This window comes from Neofelis nebulosa, chromosome 10 (genome assembly GCF_028018385.1).
Source record: "Neofelis nebulosa isolate mNeoNeb1 chromosome 10, mNeoNeb1.pri, whole genome shotgun sequence".
NCBI classification, from domain to species: Eukaryota; Metazoa; Chordata; class Mammalia; order Carnivora; family Felidae; genus Neofelis; species Neofelis nebulosa.
This window is the reverse complement of record NC_080791.1, coordinates 66,651,808-66,667,864: the sequence shown is the minus strand read 5'-3', so window position 1 is coordinate 66,667,864 and position 16,057 is coordinate 66,651,808. Positions and strand designations below refer to the sequence as shown.

Here is a 16,057-nt window from a genome sequence, read left to right as displayed (position 1 = left end):
CAGAGAGGGAGGGAGACACAGAATCCAAAGCAGGCTGCAGGCTCTGAGCTGTCAGCACAGAGCCCAACACGGGGCTGGAACTCACGAACCGTGAGATCATGACCTGAGCAGAAGTAGTTTAACTAACTGAGCCACCCAGGTGCCCCAGAAAGTAGACATTTTAACTGGAGGTTAAATTTCCTTTGAATTTAAAATCCTTTGAAAATTGAAACCTCCAAAAACCTTTAACATTCTTGAAATTTTAAATCCTTTGAAAAAACATTTCTATAAACTCAGTTGTGTGAGCTCTTGCTTATTTTCTGAATATTTGTATATTCATTTTGTTCAAGAATACAGCATCAAAATTTCCTATCAAGTATTATTCTACTCATATTTTTAAATGCATAACATAAAATAATTCCTTTATTGCTGTAATTATATATGTGAAATAGGAGATCTCAGATATAACCAGTGTCTATCTTGACAGCATCTTTGTGCAAAATTTAGTAAAAAATATCTGACCAGGCCTGCCATGACTTACCATTACTATCTTAATTGTGGTCACATTAAGTTAGTTTTGAAGAAGTACTTATTGAATCTGAAAACTGATCCTTGGAATTTCCCAGAAGTTTTATCATTAATACCTTTTTTTCTTATCAGAATTTAACAGAATGCCCTTTATAATGTAAACAATGAGGCCATTTAAGCAACTAAGGAGGTCTTATTACCCAAGCTTTCGTATGCTCCTTCTGGATGTTTTATATTTATTACTTCTGTTAGAAGAAGAAATTTTCTTACAGATTTTATGTTTTAAAGGGACACCAGTTAAGTTTTTAAATTAAAGTTTACACAGAAAACTGTGTCTCAGTGAGCTATAAATTTTAGATTTGGATGAAGGTCTTGGGAAATGTTAAGGGTAACTTTTCTCCAAAGAACCTTCTATAATATTTCACCTTCGAGAGATCAGATTAATCAAAATAGTACTATGGACATTTTGGGTTATTCTATAGTATTTTCATTATATTCTGTGTTTATATAAAGTACTTGAGAAAAGTGGGTATGTTAAGAGTTGCTTCTAGTTTTAAGCAGCAAATATTTGTTCATTTAAGTAATAGACCTGCTTGCTTATGAAAGTTATTTGTGAACTGTGCTCTATGACTGGTACCTTTGAATTGAAAAGTCAGTATATTTGATAGAGTTAGAAATAACATAAAGAGATTATGCTTAATCCTCACTGGAAACCTATAATTTCATTTAAGTTTTGTGAAAATATGTAGTCATTCTGTAGTGAATAGCTTTTAATGTCATTTACCAAGCCTAATGAGCAGCTAATGATAATGAATTACAGACCTCTAAGATAATGGTTCTATTTGTTATTAATTCACAGAACATATTCACTTTGTGTCAGAAGAGTTGTTTGTTGAGCAAGTGGAATTGATAATTCAGGCAGTATCCTGATATTATTTTATCACCCAGGGTCAGACATTTCTTTCTTGACTGTGAAACTCACTTTAGAAAATGATGTACCTAGGGGCACCTGGGTGGCTCAGCTGATTAAGTGTCCAACTTGGGCTCAGGTCATGATCTCACAGATCATGGGTTCAAGCCCCACATCGGGCTGTCTGCAGTCAGTGCAGAGCCTGCTTTGGATCCTCTGCCTCCCTCTCTCTCTGCCCCTCCCAGCTTGCTCTCTCTCTCTCTCTCAAAAATGAACATTAAAAAAAAAAAAAGAGAACATGATGTACCTAATTCTGAAAAGAAGTTTGATGAGAAAGAAGATTTTGAAAGACACCTCTGAGTTTTGTTGTAACCTGAGAAAACTACCTAGTTCCACCAAGGAGTATACTTTTCTGCTATCCAAATAGCTTCAGCCAAGGTTAGTTACATGTTAATACCCATTTCACTATAATAGGAGGTTTCACACTTTTGGGCCTCACACTTTATACTCTTATAGATTATTGAGTATCCCCAAAGAGTTTTATTTATGTAGTTTTTATCTATTCATTTATGTATTAGAAATTATAACTAGAGGAGCACCGGGGTGGCACAGTTGATTAAGCATCCAACTCTTTGTCTCAGCTTAGGTCATGGTCTCACCATTGTGAGATCTCAAGCCCAGCATCAGGTTCTGTGCTAACATTTTGGAGCCTGCTTGGGATTCTCTCTCTCTGCTCCTCCCCAGGTGTCTCTCTCTCTCTCTCTCTCTCTCTCTCTCTCTCTCTCTCTCTCTCTTTCAAAATAAAGAAACATTAGTTTCTGGGCACCTGGGTGTCTCAGTTGGTTAAGCGTCCAACCTTGGCTCAGGTCATGATTTCACAGTTCATGAGTTCAAGCCCCACATCAGGCTCTGACAGCTCAGAGCCTGGAACCTGCTTCAGATTCTGTGTCTCCCTCTGTCTCTGCCCCTCCCCTGATCATGCTCTGTCTCTCTCTGTCTCAGTAATAAATAACACTTAAAAAATTAAAAAAAACATTTTTTTCTCCCTCTCTAAAATAAAAAATAAAATAATTCAAAACAATAAAATAAAATATACAAAGAAATCTTAAAAAGTCAACAATAAGAAAATGAACAACTCAAAAAATAGGCAAAAGATCTGAACAGATACCTCACTAAAGATACACAGGAAAAAAAAAACATATGAAAAGAAATTCAACGTCCTGTGTCACTAAAGAATTACAAATTAAAAAACAATGAGATATTACTACCAATCTATCATAATGGTTAAAATCCAAAATACTAATAATGCCAAATGCTAACAAGGATGTAGAGCAACAGAACTCTCATTCATTGCTGGTAGGAATGCCAAATGGACAACCACTCTGGAAGATGGTATGATACTTTCTTACAAAACTAAGCATATTCTTAGCATAAAATCCAGCAATTGTGCTCCTTGGTATTTACCCAAAGGAGTTAAAAGTATATGTTCACACAAAAACTTACACATGAATGTTTATTGCAGCTTTATTCATAACTGCCAAAATTTGAAAGCAACCAAGATGTCCTTCAGTAGGTGAATGGATAAATAAACTGTGGGATATCCAAGACAATAGAATATTCTTTAGTGCTAAAAAGAAATGAACTATTAAACCTTGAAAAGGCATGTAGGAACCTTAAATGTGTATTACTAAGTGAAAGACCACTTTCCAAAAGGGCTACAATATGGTATGATTCCAACTACATGGCATTCCGATAAATGCAAAACTATGGAGGCAGCAAAAAAGATTAATGTTTACCTGAAACTGAAGGCATTGTAGACATGAATAGGCAGAATACAGAGGATTTTAAGGACACTGAGCCTGTATAATACTGCATGAAAATGTATGTATAATTCTATAATACTATATAATACTATATACATATGATACTGTATAATACTATATTGGTGGATACATGCTATTATACTTTTGTCAAAACCTACAGAATGTATAACACCAAGAGTGAATGCTAATGTACATTGTGGACTTTGGGTGATAATGATGTGTCAATCAATAAAGGTTCATCAATTTAACAAATGCACCACGGTGGTTGGGGATATTGATAGTGTGAGAGGCTGGTTTTGGGAACAGGGAATATATAGGAATTCTTAGTACCTTCTGCTCAATTTTGCTGTGAATCTAAAACTGCTTTAAAAATTAAAGTCCATTTTCAAAAATCTGAAAAAGTATATACGTTGATTAGCAGTATTATTCAAGAGATGGAACAAAAACAGAAATGAGCTCACCAATATACCAGCTTTCTGTGCCAGATTACCTTCTGTTATTCTGCTTAATAAGTGTAATCTTGAGCAATTTATTTAACCTCTCAGTGCCTCAGTTTCCTCATCTGTAAAAGGTAGACTATTAGTACCTACCTGCTAGTTTTCTTGAGAAGTCTACATGAGTTAACACATGCAATGTGCTCAGAATAGCCCTTGCCATATAATTCAGTGAAGTAAACATTACTTCTTGTGAATTTAACCCACTTGGATCTAACCTGTTTCTGTCATCATATCTACAACAGTTTCTTTCTCCTCTGTATCAATTTCTTCCAAAACCTGCCCCTCCTTTTTTTTTTTTTTTTTTTTAATGTTTAGGTATTTTTCTGACAGAGAGGAGAGAGAGAGAGAGAGAGACAGAGTGTGAGCAGGGAGGGGCAGAAAAAGGGGGAGACACAGAATTGAAGCAGGCTCCAGGCTCCAAGCTCCAAGCTCCAAGCTGTCAGCAGAGCCTGATGTGGGGCTCGAACTCAGACTGCAAGATCATGACCTGAGCTGAAGTCAGAGTCTCAACCGAATGAGCCACCCAGGCTCCCCCCACCCCTTTTTTTAATGTTGCCTCTCCTTACATTGCCCCATTGCCTCCCTGACTGAGTCTAAAGAGACATCAAAAAAAGAGATCTGGATAGTTTCTTACATTTGGACAGAGACAGTCATCGTGTTCAGAGCTTCTCTACCAAAGGAAAAATTCTACCAGACTCATTTCCATAAGCAGATGTCATAGGAATAGCATGACAGACTTAAAAACACACTAATAAGCAAATAAGTGAAAACATTTTCTTTACATTTTTATTTCAAAATAGTAATTAATCCAACAAATATTTACTGAGTACTTGATAGCATTTATTCTATGAAGACTTCTCTTTAACTTCCCAGGATATCCAGAACCCTCCAGACCCAAGAATCGTGAAGTTCCTCTACTGTGTTCCAAAGCCATTTTATACATTTTAAAAATAATAATTAATAAATTAATTATCTCTTCTTATCTATTTCCCTAGAACTTATCATCTACTCTACCAATTTGGTACAGAAAAGTTGGCTTGTAATTTTCTTTATGTGTATATTTCTCTTCATCAATCCATCTATCCAAATTCCATGACCATATGTCTTAAGCTTTCTTGTGGCCATCAAAAGGATATCATATTCCAGAACAGCAGCCCTCAAAGTGTGTTACACAGAATCATAGAGTTCCAGAGGTCAAAACTGTTTTCATAATAATAATACTAATAATTAGTGGTTTCTTTCACTTTGTTGACATTTACATTGATGGTGCAAAAGTAATGGTGGGTAAAACTGCTGGCACCTTAATAGAAATGAATGCAGCAAGCCCCAAACTATACTTGTAGTCATTGTATTCTTCATAGCTGCACATTTGCAGTTTTTTCTAAAAAAAAAAAAAAGCGAGTTTCAGTTTAAAATGCCCTTGATGAACAATAAATATTTTAATTATTTATTATTATTATTTTTTTAATATATGAAATTTATTGTCAAATTGGTTTCCATACAACACCCAGTGCTCATCCCAAAAGGTGCCCTCCTCAATACCCATCACCCACCCTCCCCTCCCTCCCACCCCCCATCAACCCTCAGTTTGTTCTCAGTTTTTAAGAGTCTCTTATGCTTTGGCTCTCTCCCACTCTAACCTCTCTTTCTTTTTCTTTTTTTTTCCTTCCCCTCCCCCATGGGTTTCTATTAAGTTTCTCAGGATCCACATACGAGTGAAACATATGGTATCTGTCTTTCTCTGTATGACTTATTTCCCTTAGCATAACACTCTCCAGTTCCATCCACGTTGCTACAAAGGGCCATATTTCATTCTTTCTCATTGCCATGTAGTACTCCATTGTGTATATAAACCACAATTTTTTTATCCATTCATCAGTTGAGGGACATTTAGGCTCTTTCCATAATTTGGCTATTGTTGAGAGTGCTGCTATAAACATTGGGGTACAAGTGCCCCTATGTATCAGCACTCCTGAATCCCTTGGGTAAATTCCTAGCAGTGCTATTGCTGGGTCATAGGGTAGGTCTATTTTCAACTTTTTGAGGAACCTGCACACTGTTTTCCAGAGCGGCTGCACCAGTTTGCATTCCCACCAATAGTGCAAGAGGGTTCCCGTTTCTCCACATCCTCTCCAGCATCTATCGTCTCCTGATTTGTTCATTTTAGCCACTCTGACCGGCGTGAGGTGATATCTGAGTGTGGTTTTGATTTGTATTTCCCTGAAGAGGAACAACGTTGAGCATCTTTTTGTGTGCCTATTGGCCATCTGGATGTCTTCTTTAGAGAAGTGTCTATTCATGTTTTCTGCCCATTTCTTCATTGGATTATTTGTTTTTCGGGTGTGGAGTTTGGTGAGCTCTTTATAGATTTTGGATACTAGCCCTTTGTTGGATATGTCATTTGCAAATATCGTTTCCCATTCCGTTGGTTGCCTTTTAGTTTTGTTGATTGTTTCCTTTGCTGTGCAGAAGCTTTTTATCTTCATGAGGTCCCAATAGTTCATTTTTGCTTTTAATTCCCTTGCCTTTGGGGATGTGTCAAGGAAGAAATTGCTGCGGCTGAGGTCAGAGAGGTTTTTTTTCCTGCTTTCTCCTCTAGGGTTTTGATGGTTTCCTGTCTCACATTCAGGTCCTTTATACATTTTGAGTTTGTTTTTGTGAATGGTGTGAGAAAGTGGTCTAGTTTCAACCTTCTGCATGTTGCTGTCCAGTTCTCCCAGCACCATTTGTTAAAGAGACTGTCTTTTTTCCATTGGATATTCTTTCCTGCTTTGTCAAAGATTAGTTGGCCATATTTTTGTGGGTCTAGTTCTGGGGTTTCTGTTCTATTCCATTGGTCTGTTTGTCTGTTTTTGTGCCAATACCATGCTGTCTTGATGATGACAGCTTTGTAGTAGAGGCTAAAGTGTGGGATTGTGATGCCTCCGGCTTTGGTCTTCTTCTTCAAAATTACTTTGGCTATTCGGGGCCTTTTGTGGTTCCATATGAATTTTAGGACTGCCTGTTCTAGCTTCGAGAAGAATGCTGGTGCAATTTTGATTGGGATTGCATTGAATATGTAGGTAGCTTTGGGTAGTATTGACATTTTGACAATATTTATTCTTCCAACCCATGAGTATGGAATCTTTTTCCATTTCTTTATATCTTCTTCAATTTCCTTCATAAGCTTTCTATAGTTTTCAGCAGACAGATCTTTTACATCTTTGGTTACGTTTATTCCTAGGTATTTTATGCTTCTTGGTGCAGTTGTGAATGGGATCAGTTTCTTTATTTGCCTTTCTGTTGCTTCATTATTGGTGTATAAAAATGCAACTGATTTCTGTACATTAATTTTGTATCCTGCAATTTTGCTGAATTCATGTATTAGTTCTAGCAGACTTTTGGTGGAGTCTATCGGATTTTCCATGTATAATATCATGTCATCTGGAAAAAGTGAAAGCTTGACTTCATCTGTGCCAATTTTGATGCCTTTGATTGCCTTTTGTTGTCTGATTGCTGATGCTAGAACTTCCAACACTATGCTAAACAACAGCGGTGAGAGTGGACATCCCTGTTGTCTTCCTGATCTCAGGGAAAAAGGTCTCAGTTTTTCCCCATTGAGGATGATGTTAGCTGTGGGCTTTTCATAAATGGCTTTTATGATGTTTAAGTATATTCCTTTTATCCCGACTTTCTCGAGGGTTTTTATTAAGAAAGGATGCTGAATTTTGTCAAATGCTTTTTCTGCATCGATTGACAGGATCATATGATTCTTATCTTTTCTTTTATTAATGTGATGTATCACATTGATTGATTTGCGAATGTTGAACCAGCCCTGCATCCCAGGAATGAATCCCACTTGATCATGGTGAATAATTCTTTTTATATGCTGTTGAATTCGATTTGCTAGTATCTTATTGAGAATTTCTGCATCCATCTTCATCAGGGATATTGGCCTGTAGTTCTCTTTTTATACTGGGTCTCTGTCTGGTTTAGGAATCAAAGTAATGCTGGCTTCATAGAATGAGTCTGGAAGTTTTCCTTCCCTTTCTATTTTTTGGAACAGCTTGAGAAGGATAGGTATTATTTCTGCTTTAAATGTCTGGTAGAATTCCCCTGCAAGCCATCTGGCCCTGGACTCTTATTTGTTGGGAGATTTTTGATAACTGATTCAATTTCTTCGCTGGTTATGGGTCTGTTTAAGTTTTCTGTTTCTTCCTGTTTGAGTTTTGGAAGTGTGTGGGTGTTTAGGAATTTGTCCATTTCTTCCGGGTTGTCCGGTTTGTTGGCATATAATGTTTCATAGTATTCCCTGATAATTGCTTGTATTTCTGAGGGATTGGTTGTAATAATTCCATTTTCATTCATGATTTTGTCTGTTTGGGTCATCTCCCTTTTCTTTTTGAGAAGCCTGGCTAGAGGTTTATCAATTTTGTTTATTTTTTTCAAAAAACCAACTCTTGGTTTCAGTGATCTGCTCTACACTTTTTTTAGATTCTATATTGTTTATTTCTGCTTTGATCTTTATTATTTCTCATCTTCTGCTGGGTTTGGCCTGTCTTTGCTGTTCTGCTTCTGTTTCCTTTAGGTGTGCTGTTAGATTTTGTATTTGGGATTTTTCTTGTTTCTTGAGATAGGCCTGGATTGCAGTGTATTTTCCTCTCAGGACTGCCTTCGCTGCGTCCCAAAGCGTTTGGATTGTTGTATTTTCATTTTCGTTTGTTTCCATATATTTTTAAATTTCTTCTCTAATTGCCTGGTTGACCCATTCATTCTTTAGTAGGGTGTTCTTTAACCTCCTTGCTTTTGGAGGTTTTCCAGACTTTTTCCTGTGGTTGATTTCAAGCTTCATAGCATTGTGGTCTGAAAGTATGCATGGTGTGATCTCAATTCTTGTATACTTATGAAGGGCTATTTTGTGACCCAGTATGTGATCTGTCTTGAAGAATGTTCCATGTGCACTCGAGAAGAAAGTATATTCTGTTGCTTTGGGATGCAGAGTTCTAAATATATCTGTCAAGTCCATCTGATCCAATGTATCATTCAGGGCCCTTGTTTCTTTATTGACCGTGTGTCTAGATGATCTATCCATTGTTGTAAGTGGAGTATTAAAGTCCCCTGCTTTACCACATTCTTATCAATAAGGTTGCTTATGTTTGTGAGTAATTGTTTTATATATTTGGGGGCTCCTGTATTTGGTGCATAGACATTTTTATAATTGTTAGCTCTTCCTGATGGATAGACCCTGTGATTATTATATAATGCCCTTCTTCATCTCTTGTTACAGCCTTTAATTTAAAGTCTAGTTTGTCTGATATAAGTATGGCTACTCCAGCTCTCTTTTGACTTCCAGTAGCATGATAGATAGTTCTCCATTCCCTCACTTTCAATCTGAAGGTGTCCTCAGGTCTAAAATGAGTCTCTTGTAGACAGCAAATAGATGGGTCTTGTTTTTTTATCCATTCTGATACCCTATGTCTTTTGGTTGGCGCATTTAGTCCATTTACATTCAGTGTTATTATAGAAAGATATGGGTTTAGAGTTATTGTGATGTCTGTAGGTTTCATGCTTGTAGCGATGTCTCTGGGACTTTGTCTCACAGGATCCCCCTTAGGATCTCTTTTAGGGCTGGTTTAGTGGTGACGAATTCCTTCAGTTTTTGTTTGTTTGGGATGACCTTTATCTCTCCTTCTATTCTAAATGACAGACTTGCTGGATAAAGGATTCTCGGCTGCATATTTTTTTCTGTTCATCACATTGAAGATCTCCTGTCATTCCTTTCTGGCCTGCCAAGTTTCAGTAGAGAGATCCATCACGAGGGTTATCAGTCTCCCTTTATATGTTAGAGCATGTTTATCCCTAGCTGCTTTCAGAATTTTCTCTTTATCCTTTTATTTTGCCAGTTTCGCTATGATGTGTCGTGCACAAGATTGATTCAAGTTATGTCTGAGGGGAGTTCTCTGTGCCTCTTGGATTTCAATGCCTTTTTCCTTCCCCAGATCAGGGAAGTTCTCAGCTATGATTTCTTTTCGTACACCTTCAACCCCTTTCCCTCTTTCTTCCTCCCCTGGAATTCCAATTATGCGTATATTATTGCACTTCATCACATCACTTAGTTCTCTAATTCTCCCCTCATACTCCTGGATTTTTTTATCTCTTTTTCTCAGCTTCTTCTTTTTCCATAATTTTATCTTCTAATTCACCTATTCTCTCCTCTGCATCTTCAATCCGAGCGGTGGTCGCCTCCATTTTATTTTGTAGCTCATTTATAGCATTTTTTAGCTCCTCCTGGCTGTTTTTTAGTCCCTTGATCTCTGTAGTAATAGATTCTCTGCTGTCCTCTATACTTTTTTCAAGCCCAGCGATTAATTTTATGACTATTATTTTAAATTCATTTTCTGTTATATTGCTTAAATCATTTTTGATTAGTTGGTTAGCTGTTGCTACTTCCTGGAGTTTCTTTTGAGGAGAATTCTTCCGTTTCGTCATTTTGGATAGTCCCTGGAGTGGCGTGGAACTGCATGGCTCTTCCCCTGTGCTGTATAGAGTAACATGCGTTGGTGGGCGGAGCCACAGTCAGACCTGATGTCTGCCCCCAGCCCACCACTGGGGCCACAGTCATACTGGTGTGTACCTTCTCTTCCCCTCTCCCAGGGGCAGGACTCACTGTGGAGTGGTGTGGCCCCTGTCCGGGCTACTTGCACACTGCCAGGCTTGTGGTGCTGCTTTGATGGGAACCTGCGTATTAGCCGGGGTGGGTCAGCAAGGTGCACAGGGGTGGGAGGGGCAGACTCAGGTCGCTTTGCCTTTGGTGGCCTGCTTCGGGAGGGGCCCTGTGGCACCAGGCGGGAGGTCAGAGGGATGGATCCACAGAAGCACAGCATTGGGTGTTTGCCGTGCAAGCACGTTCCATGAGGGGAAGTGGTTCCCTTTGGGATTTTGGCTGCGGGATGGGTGAGGGAGATGACGCTGGCCAGTGCCTTTGTTCCCTGCCAAGCTGAGCTCTGTCCTCCGGGTCTCAACCCCTCTCCCTCCCATTGTCTTCTAGCCCTCCCACTCTCCGAGCAGAGCTGTTGACTTATAACATTCCAGATGTTAAGTCCCTCTGGCTGTCAGAACACACTCCACAGGCTGCTCCACTTTTGCAAACCAGACTCGGGGGCTCTGCCTTGCCGGGTGGGCTGCCCCTTCACTGCCCCAGCTCCCTCCCGCCAGTCCGTGTAGCACGCACGGCCTCTCTCCCCTTCCTGCCCTCTTCCATGGGCTTCTTGTCTACTCTTGGCTCCAGAGAATCCATTCTGCTAATCTTCTGGTGGTTTTCTAGGTTATTTAGGCAGATATGAGTGGAATCTAAGTGATCAGCAGGACACGGTGAGACCAGCGTCGTCCTACACTGCCATCTTCCCCCAGACCTTTCTTTATTATCTTTTAATGTCCATGGGATCTGTAGTACTGTTGCCTCTTTAATTTCCGATGTTAGTAATTTGTAACTTTTTTTTTCTTAGTTAGCTGGCTAGAGGGTTGTTGATTTTAATGATTTTTTTTTCAAAAAACCAGCTATGTTTTGTTGATTTTCTCTATTGAATTTTGTTTTCAATTTAATTGATTTCTACTCTAATCTATTATTTCTTTTCACCTGCTTACTTTGAATTTAATTTGCTCTTCTTTTTATAGTTTCCTAAGATAGAAGCTTAGATTATTGATTTTAGATCTTTCTTCTTTTGTAATATATACATACAATGCTATAAATTTTCCTCTAAGCACTGCTTTTGCTGAATCTCGAAAAATGTTGATAAGATGTATTTTCATTTTCATTGATTTAAAAATATTTTTTAATTTCTTTTGAGATTTTGTCTTTGACCCGTGTGTTATTTAGAAGTGTGTTGTTTAATCTTCAAATTTTGGGGGAATTTTTCAGCTATCTTTCTGTTACGAGTTCAGTTCTGTTGTGGTCTAAGAGCATACATTGTATGATTTCTATTCTTTTAAATACATGTAAATATATAGCCTATAATGTGGCTTATCTTGATGAATAAGATATCTTTTTCATTGAATTGAATTGAAAACTCTTAGATTGATGAAGGAATTTTGAAATAATTCTGTTTCCTACCAGCAATAGATACTTAGCTCTTTATCTTCAACTCATTTCATGATTTGTTCTGAAGTGGGAAAGTTTTTCATTTATGTGATTTGTTCCTACATATGCTAATCTATGTCTCAGAATGAGGGGCATCTGTGGAAAATCTAGGCTGTCCTCATAAAATGCATATGTACATTAGATAAAGTGTTCTACGTTATAAATCTACTTTTAAAAATATAGTGGCTGAGATAACATATCACATTAGCTGGAAACTTTTTTACAATGGGGTGATATGTAACATTTCAGAAAGATTTATAAATAATAAATTTTCATTATGCTTTTAAAATGTGACAATTTTTTTCTATTCCCTTTAGTTTTGTCAACCTGGTGGGTGGCAGCTGTCCAGAGAGAGGAAGCAGCCAACATTTTTTGTGGTGGTCCTGACAGATATTGACTCAGATCGACATTACTGCTCATGCCTAACCTTCTATGAGGCAGAAATCAATCTACAGGTACAACCACTCTTCTAGGCAAACTACAAAGGAACAACATTTAAGAATATTTTTTTTAATGCCATATTTGTTTTTGTTAAACTGTGAGTTTAAGTTCTTTGGGCTACTTTAAAAAGACTGAGGTACTAAACTGTTGGAGAAGAGAGAAAGAAAGTATACTTTGTTTTCTTTTATTTTTTTAATCATTTTTTTAAATGTTTATTTTTGAAAGACAGAGACACAGAGTGTGAGCATGGGAGGGGCAAAGAGAGGGAGACACAGGATCTGAAGCAGGCTCTAGGCTCTGAGCTGTCAGCACAGAGCCCTATGCAGGGCTTGAACTCACGAACTGTGAGATATGACCTGAGCTGATGTCAGATGCTTAACTGACTGAGCCACCCAGGCTCCCCTTAATTGTTTTCTTTTAAAATATTGATCAGAATCTGAATATTTCTAATAATAGCATATTCATTAATTGGTATATTAAGAAGATTTATATCCCCTCATGTAGAAGGTGTGATTTTTTTCTCTCCTTTTCCTGAGCAATCTTTCACAGAATGTAAAGCATTTAATCATAATGTTCATAAATCACCTATCACAATGCTTGATATTATTTTTTAAACACCCAAGTAAATGTCAACTCATTATTGTTAATGGCGGGAGTATCAACATGACTGAAATTCATAGGCTAGACCATTGAAACAAGAAATACTAGGTTTCTCAAAGAGTATTTGTTGGGGTTCTTAGTTTCAGACAACTGGATCTACTTTCTCTATGCATAAAAGGATTTATGACAATGAATTGCAGAGGTTATGTAATTTCATGGGTGAGGAATAAACAGGGAACCAACTTTGGATACTAGGAATTGCCTGGTTTGAGTCTATTTTAGTAGATACTTTTTCTCCCATTGACCACTTGTCACTTACAATGTTGGGTACTAGACAATATAACCTTTATATGTTACCCTAAAAATCTAATGTCATGTACAACTTGTTTCACGATCTTACACCGGTGACTTCTGCTTTAATTCTCATATGTGTTGTTTCCTTGTGGACGTCAAGTTGCATACAGATCCCACCCCCCTGCAAAGGAATCAGAAAAACTCTTTGTTGTTGTTATGTGTTTGTTTATTTTGATTTCAAAGCTCTATAGTACAAGAAGGAAACTATAAAAGGGTTCAGAGGATATTGACTGAGCCAGTGAGCATTATCTGCAGTACTTTCTGCTACATGCAGGTGAATGAGTATCACTGCCATGGAAAAGGACTGGCTTTTCTAAAATGGCCTCACAAAAGAGCATTTGTCGTTTGGGTTACTTTAATTAAACCCTAATATCTGACTTTTCTAGATGCAGAAATCTGATTTTGCAGTACAAGAGGAGATAAATCACCTTTCCTGACACAGAGTCACATTATCCACATTCATTAGACTGATGTATTAAAACCAGCTTGCAAGTTTATTAAGTTACAGTGATAAATTAAAAGATTACATAGAACAAAATATGCACCACATATTATCAATACATTCTTTCTTTGTTGTCAGATCATTGTGGGAAGCCATATCAAAATCTGAAGCATTTTGGCGTGGAATCAAACTAAGGAATACTTTATGCTAAATATTTAAAAAAAATTTTTTTTAATGTTTATTTATTTTTGAGAGAGAGACAGAGTGTGAGCAGGGAAGGAGCAGAAAAAGAGGGAGACACAGAATCTGAAGCAGGCTCCAGACTCTGAGCTGTCAGCACAGAGCCCGATGCGGGGCTCGAACTCACAAACCATGAGATCATATCCTGAGCTGAAGTAGGACGCTTATCGACTGAGCCACCTGGGCACCCCATGTCAAATATTTAATGCTTGCTAGACTAACATAACCCATTGTTTCTATTTGAAATTAGCCCATTGTTTCTATGTTGTCAATGGGGACAGAAATCTTAGAAGTTGATGACAATAGCCATTTCTGTTTTGGATAGTGTTTGAGTGGATGTTGCCGACAGATAACTAATCAAATTCCCATTTTTGATCATTTCAGTTTAAAAGTATTCTCCAGCCAAGAGCCTACCTATGTCTTTTAGGTGACCTTTCATTTTTATGTTTATCTTCGGAATTTAAGTTGGTTCTGAAAATGCAGTAGCAGTATTTTCTTTTATTTCCGTATTCTTGACAGTACCTCTTTACAACTCCCTAGAATTGTCCAATGAAACTGATTATTTAAGTCTTCCTCCTTGCTCCTTCATTACGAACCCTTCTTGCCCCAAAATAACTGACAGAAAAGTAATACATTAAGACAGTGTAGGGGGGTCCTGCACTGTCTATGGTGACATAGCAAGGTCCTGAAATCAGTTCCTCCCGCAGACACACCAAATCTACAGCTACATGGAGTGATTCCCTCTGAAAGAAATCTAGAAATGAGTTTAGCAACTCACATTTTACAAACAAGAAAATACCCACACTGAAATAAGTAGGAAAATCTGAGACAAACTCTCACCATAAACCCTACCCCTGGCATAGCAACATGAGATTGGGAAGGAATTTACAACTACTAGCATTTTCCTGAGTCATAAAGGATTTGGACCCAATATCTAGCCTCAACTTTAAAGACTTGCACTGAGGGATGGACACCCAAAACACCTAACTTTGAAAAATAATGGGTCTTATGTCCCTGAGACCCATCAACTATAGCAAACAAAGAAAGAGTTCTTAACAGGTTCATAAGAATTCACTGTGTCTGTGCCCCTACAACTCATCATGGAAAGAACAGGGAGAAATGCCCACCTCTTGGTCTTTCCTTGAAAGAGTCCTGTTTGCATACTTTAAAAGCTGCCTTAGGGTCAGGTCTCTAATTTAGCATATTTCTGGGGGCCGTACTGGAGACAAGGAAGCTAGCAGGTACCATCTCTGTGTTGTCTCTCTGGCCCACTTTACTTTACCAGTTTCTCTCTGGAAAGAACTTATGCACATATCTGGCACTTCAGATTTGCAGTTGTTGCCCAAGGAATGCACCCTTTTAATCTCCTGGCTCTGGTGGTCAGCAGAGCTTAAAGCTGTCAACTCCTACAGGACTGTAGCAAAGAAAGAAAGTTCTTAACTGGCCATCTCCACCCAGGAGTCAGTGAGAAGGAGCAGAGAGAAACACCCATCTCCAAGTCTTTCAGTGAAAGAGGTATATTTGCATACATTAAGGTTGCTTCCTGAGAGTCTGGCCTTCAGTCAGTCTGAATCTAGTTGCTGAGATCCTTCTCTTTGGGACAATGAAAGGTCTTGGCACACCCTCAACTACAGGAAGCACTAAGAATAAGGTAGGCTGTTTGTGGACAATTACAAAGATTTGAGAGACAGCCAAGAACTACGGCAAGATTAAATGATAAGATTCATCCTCCTACAAGAGGCCACTTCTTCAAGACTAGGAGAGGTGGCTGTTTAATTGAATACCTAGAAACTAACAAAGAGAGTCAAGAAAGTGGAGAGACAGAAGAATATGTTCCAAACTAAAGAACAAGATAAAACTCAGAAAAAGGAGAAATGGAGATAAGAGACTTATCTGATCAAGAGTTCAAAATAATGATCATAAAAGATGCTCACTTAGCTCAGGAGAAGAATGAATGAACAAGGGTAGAATTTTAAACAAAACTTAAGAAAGAACCAATAAAAGTCAGAGCTGAAGCATATAATAACTGCATTGAAATGTACCATAATGGGATTTAACAGCAGACTAGATGAAGGAGAAAAAGGGATCAGTGAACTTGAGGCCAGGGCAGTGGAAATCACCCAATCA

General features: G+C 38.0%; 1 protein-coding gene across 4 annotated transcripts in view; it reads left to right on the top strand.

The window, feature by feature from the left end:
• The window catches only part of SBF2 (SET binding factor 2), a 484,561-nt gene that overhangs the window by 201,651 nt on the left and 266,853 nt on the right, over positions 1 to 16,057 (top strand). For all 4 annotated transcript variants that reach the window (XM_058688209.1, XM_058688205.1, XM_058688206.1 and 1 more), the window contains exon 3: positions 12,171 to 12,308. In XM_058688209.1, coding sequence (XP_058544192.1) covers positions 12,171 to 12,308 — 138 coding nt within the window. The remainder of the gene's footprint in view (positions 1 to 12,170; positions 12,309 to 16,057) is intronic.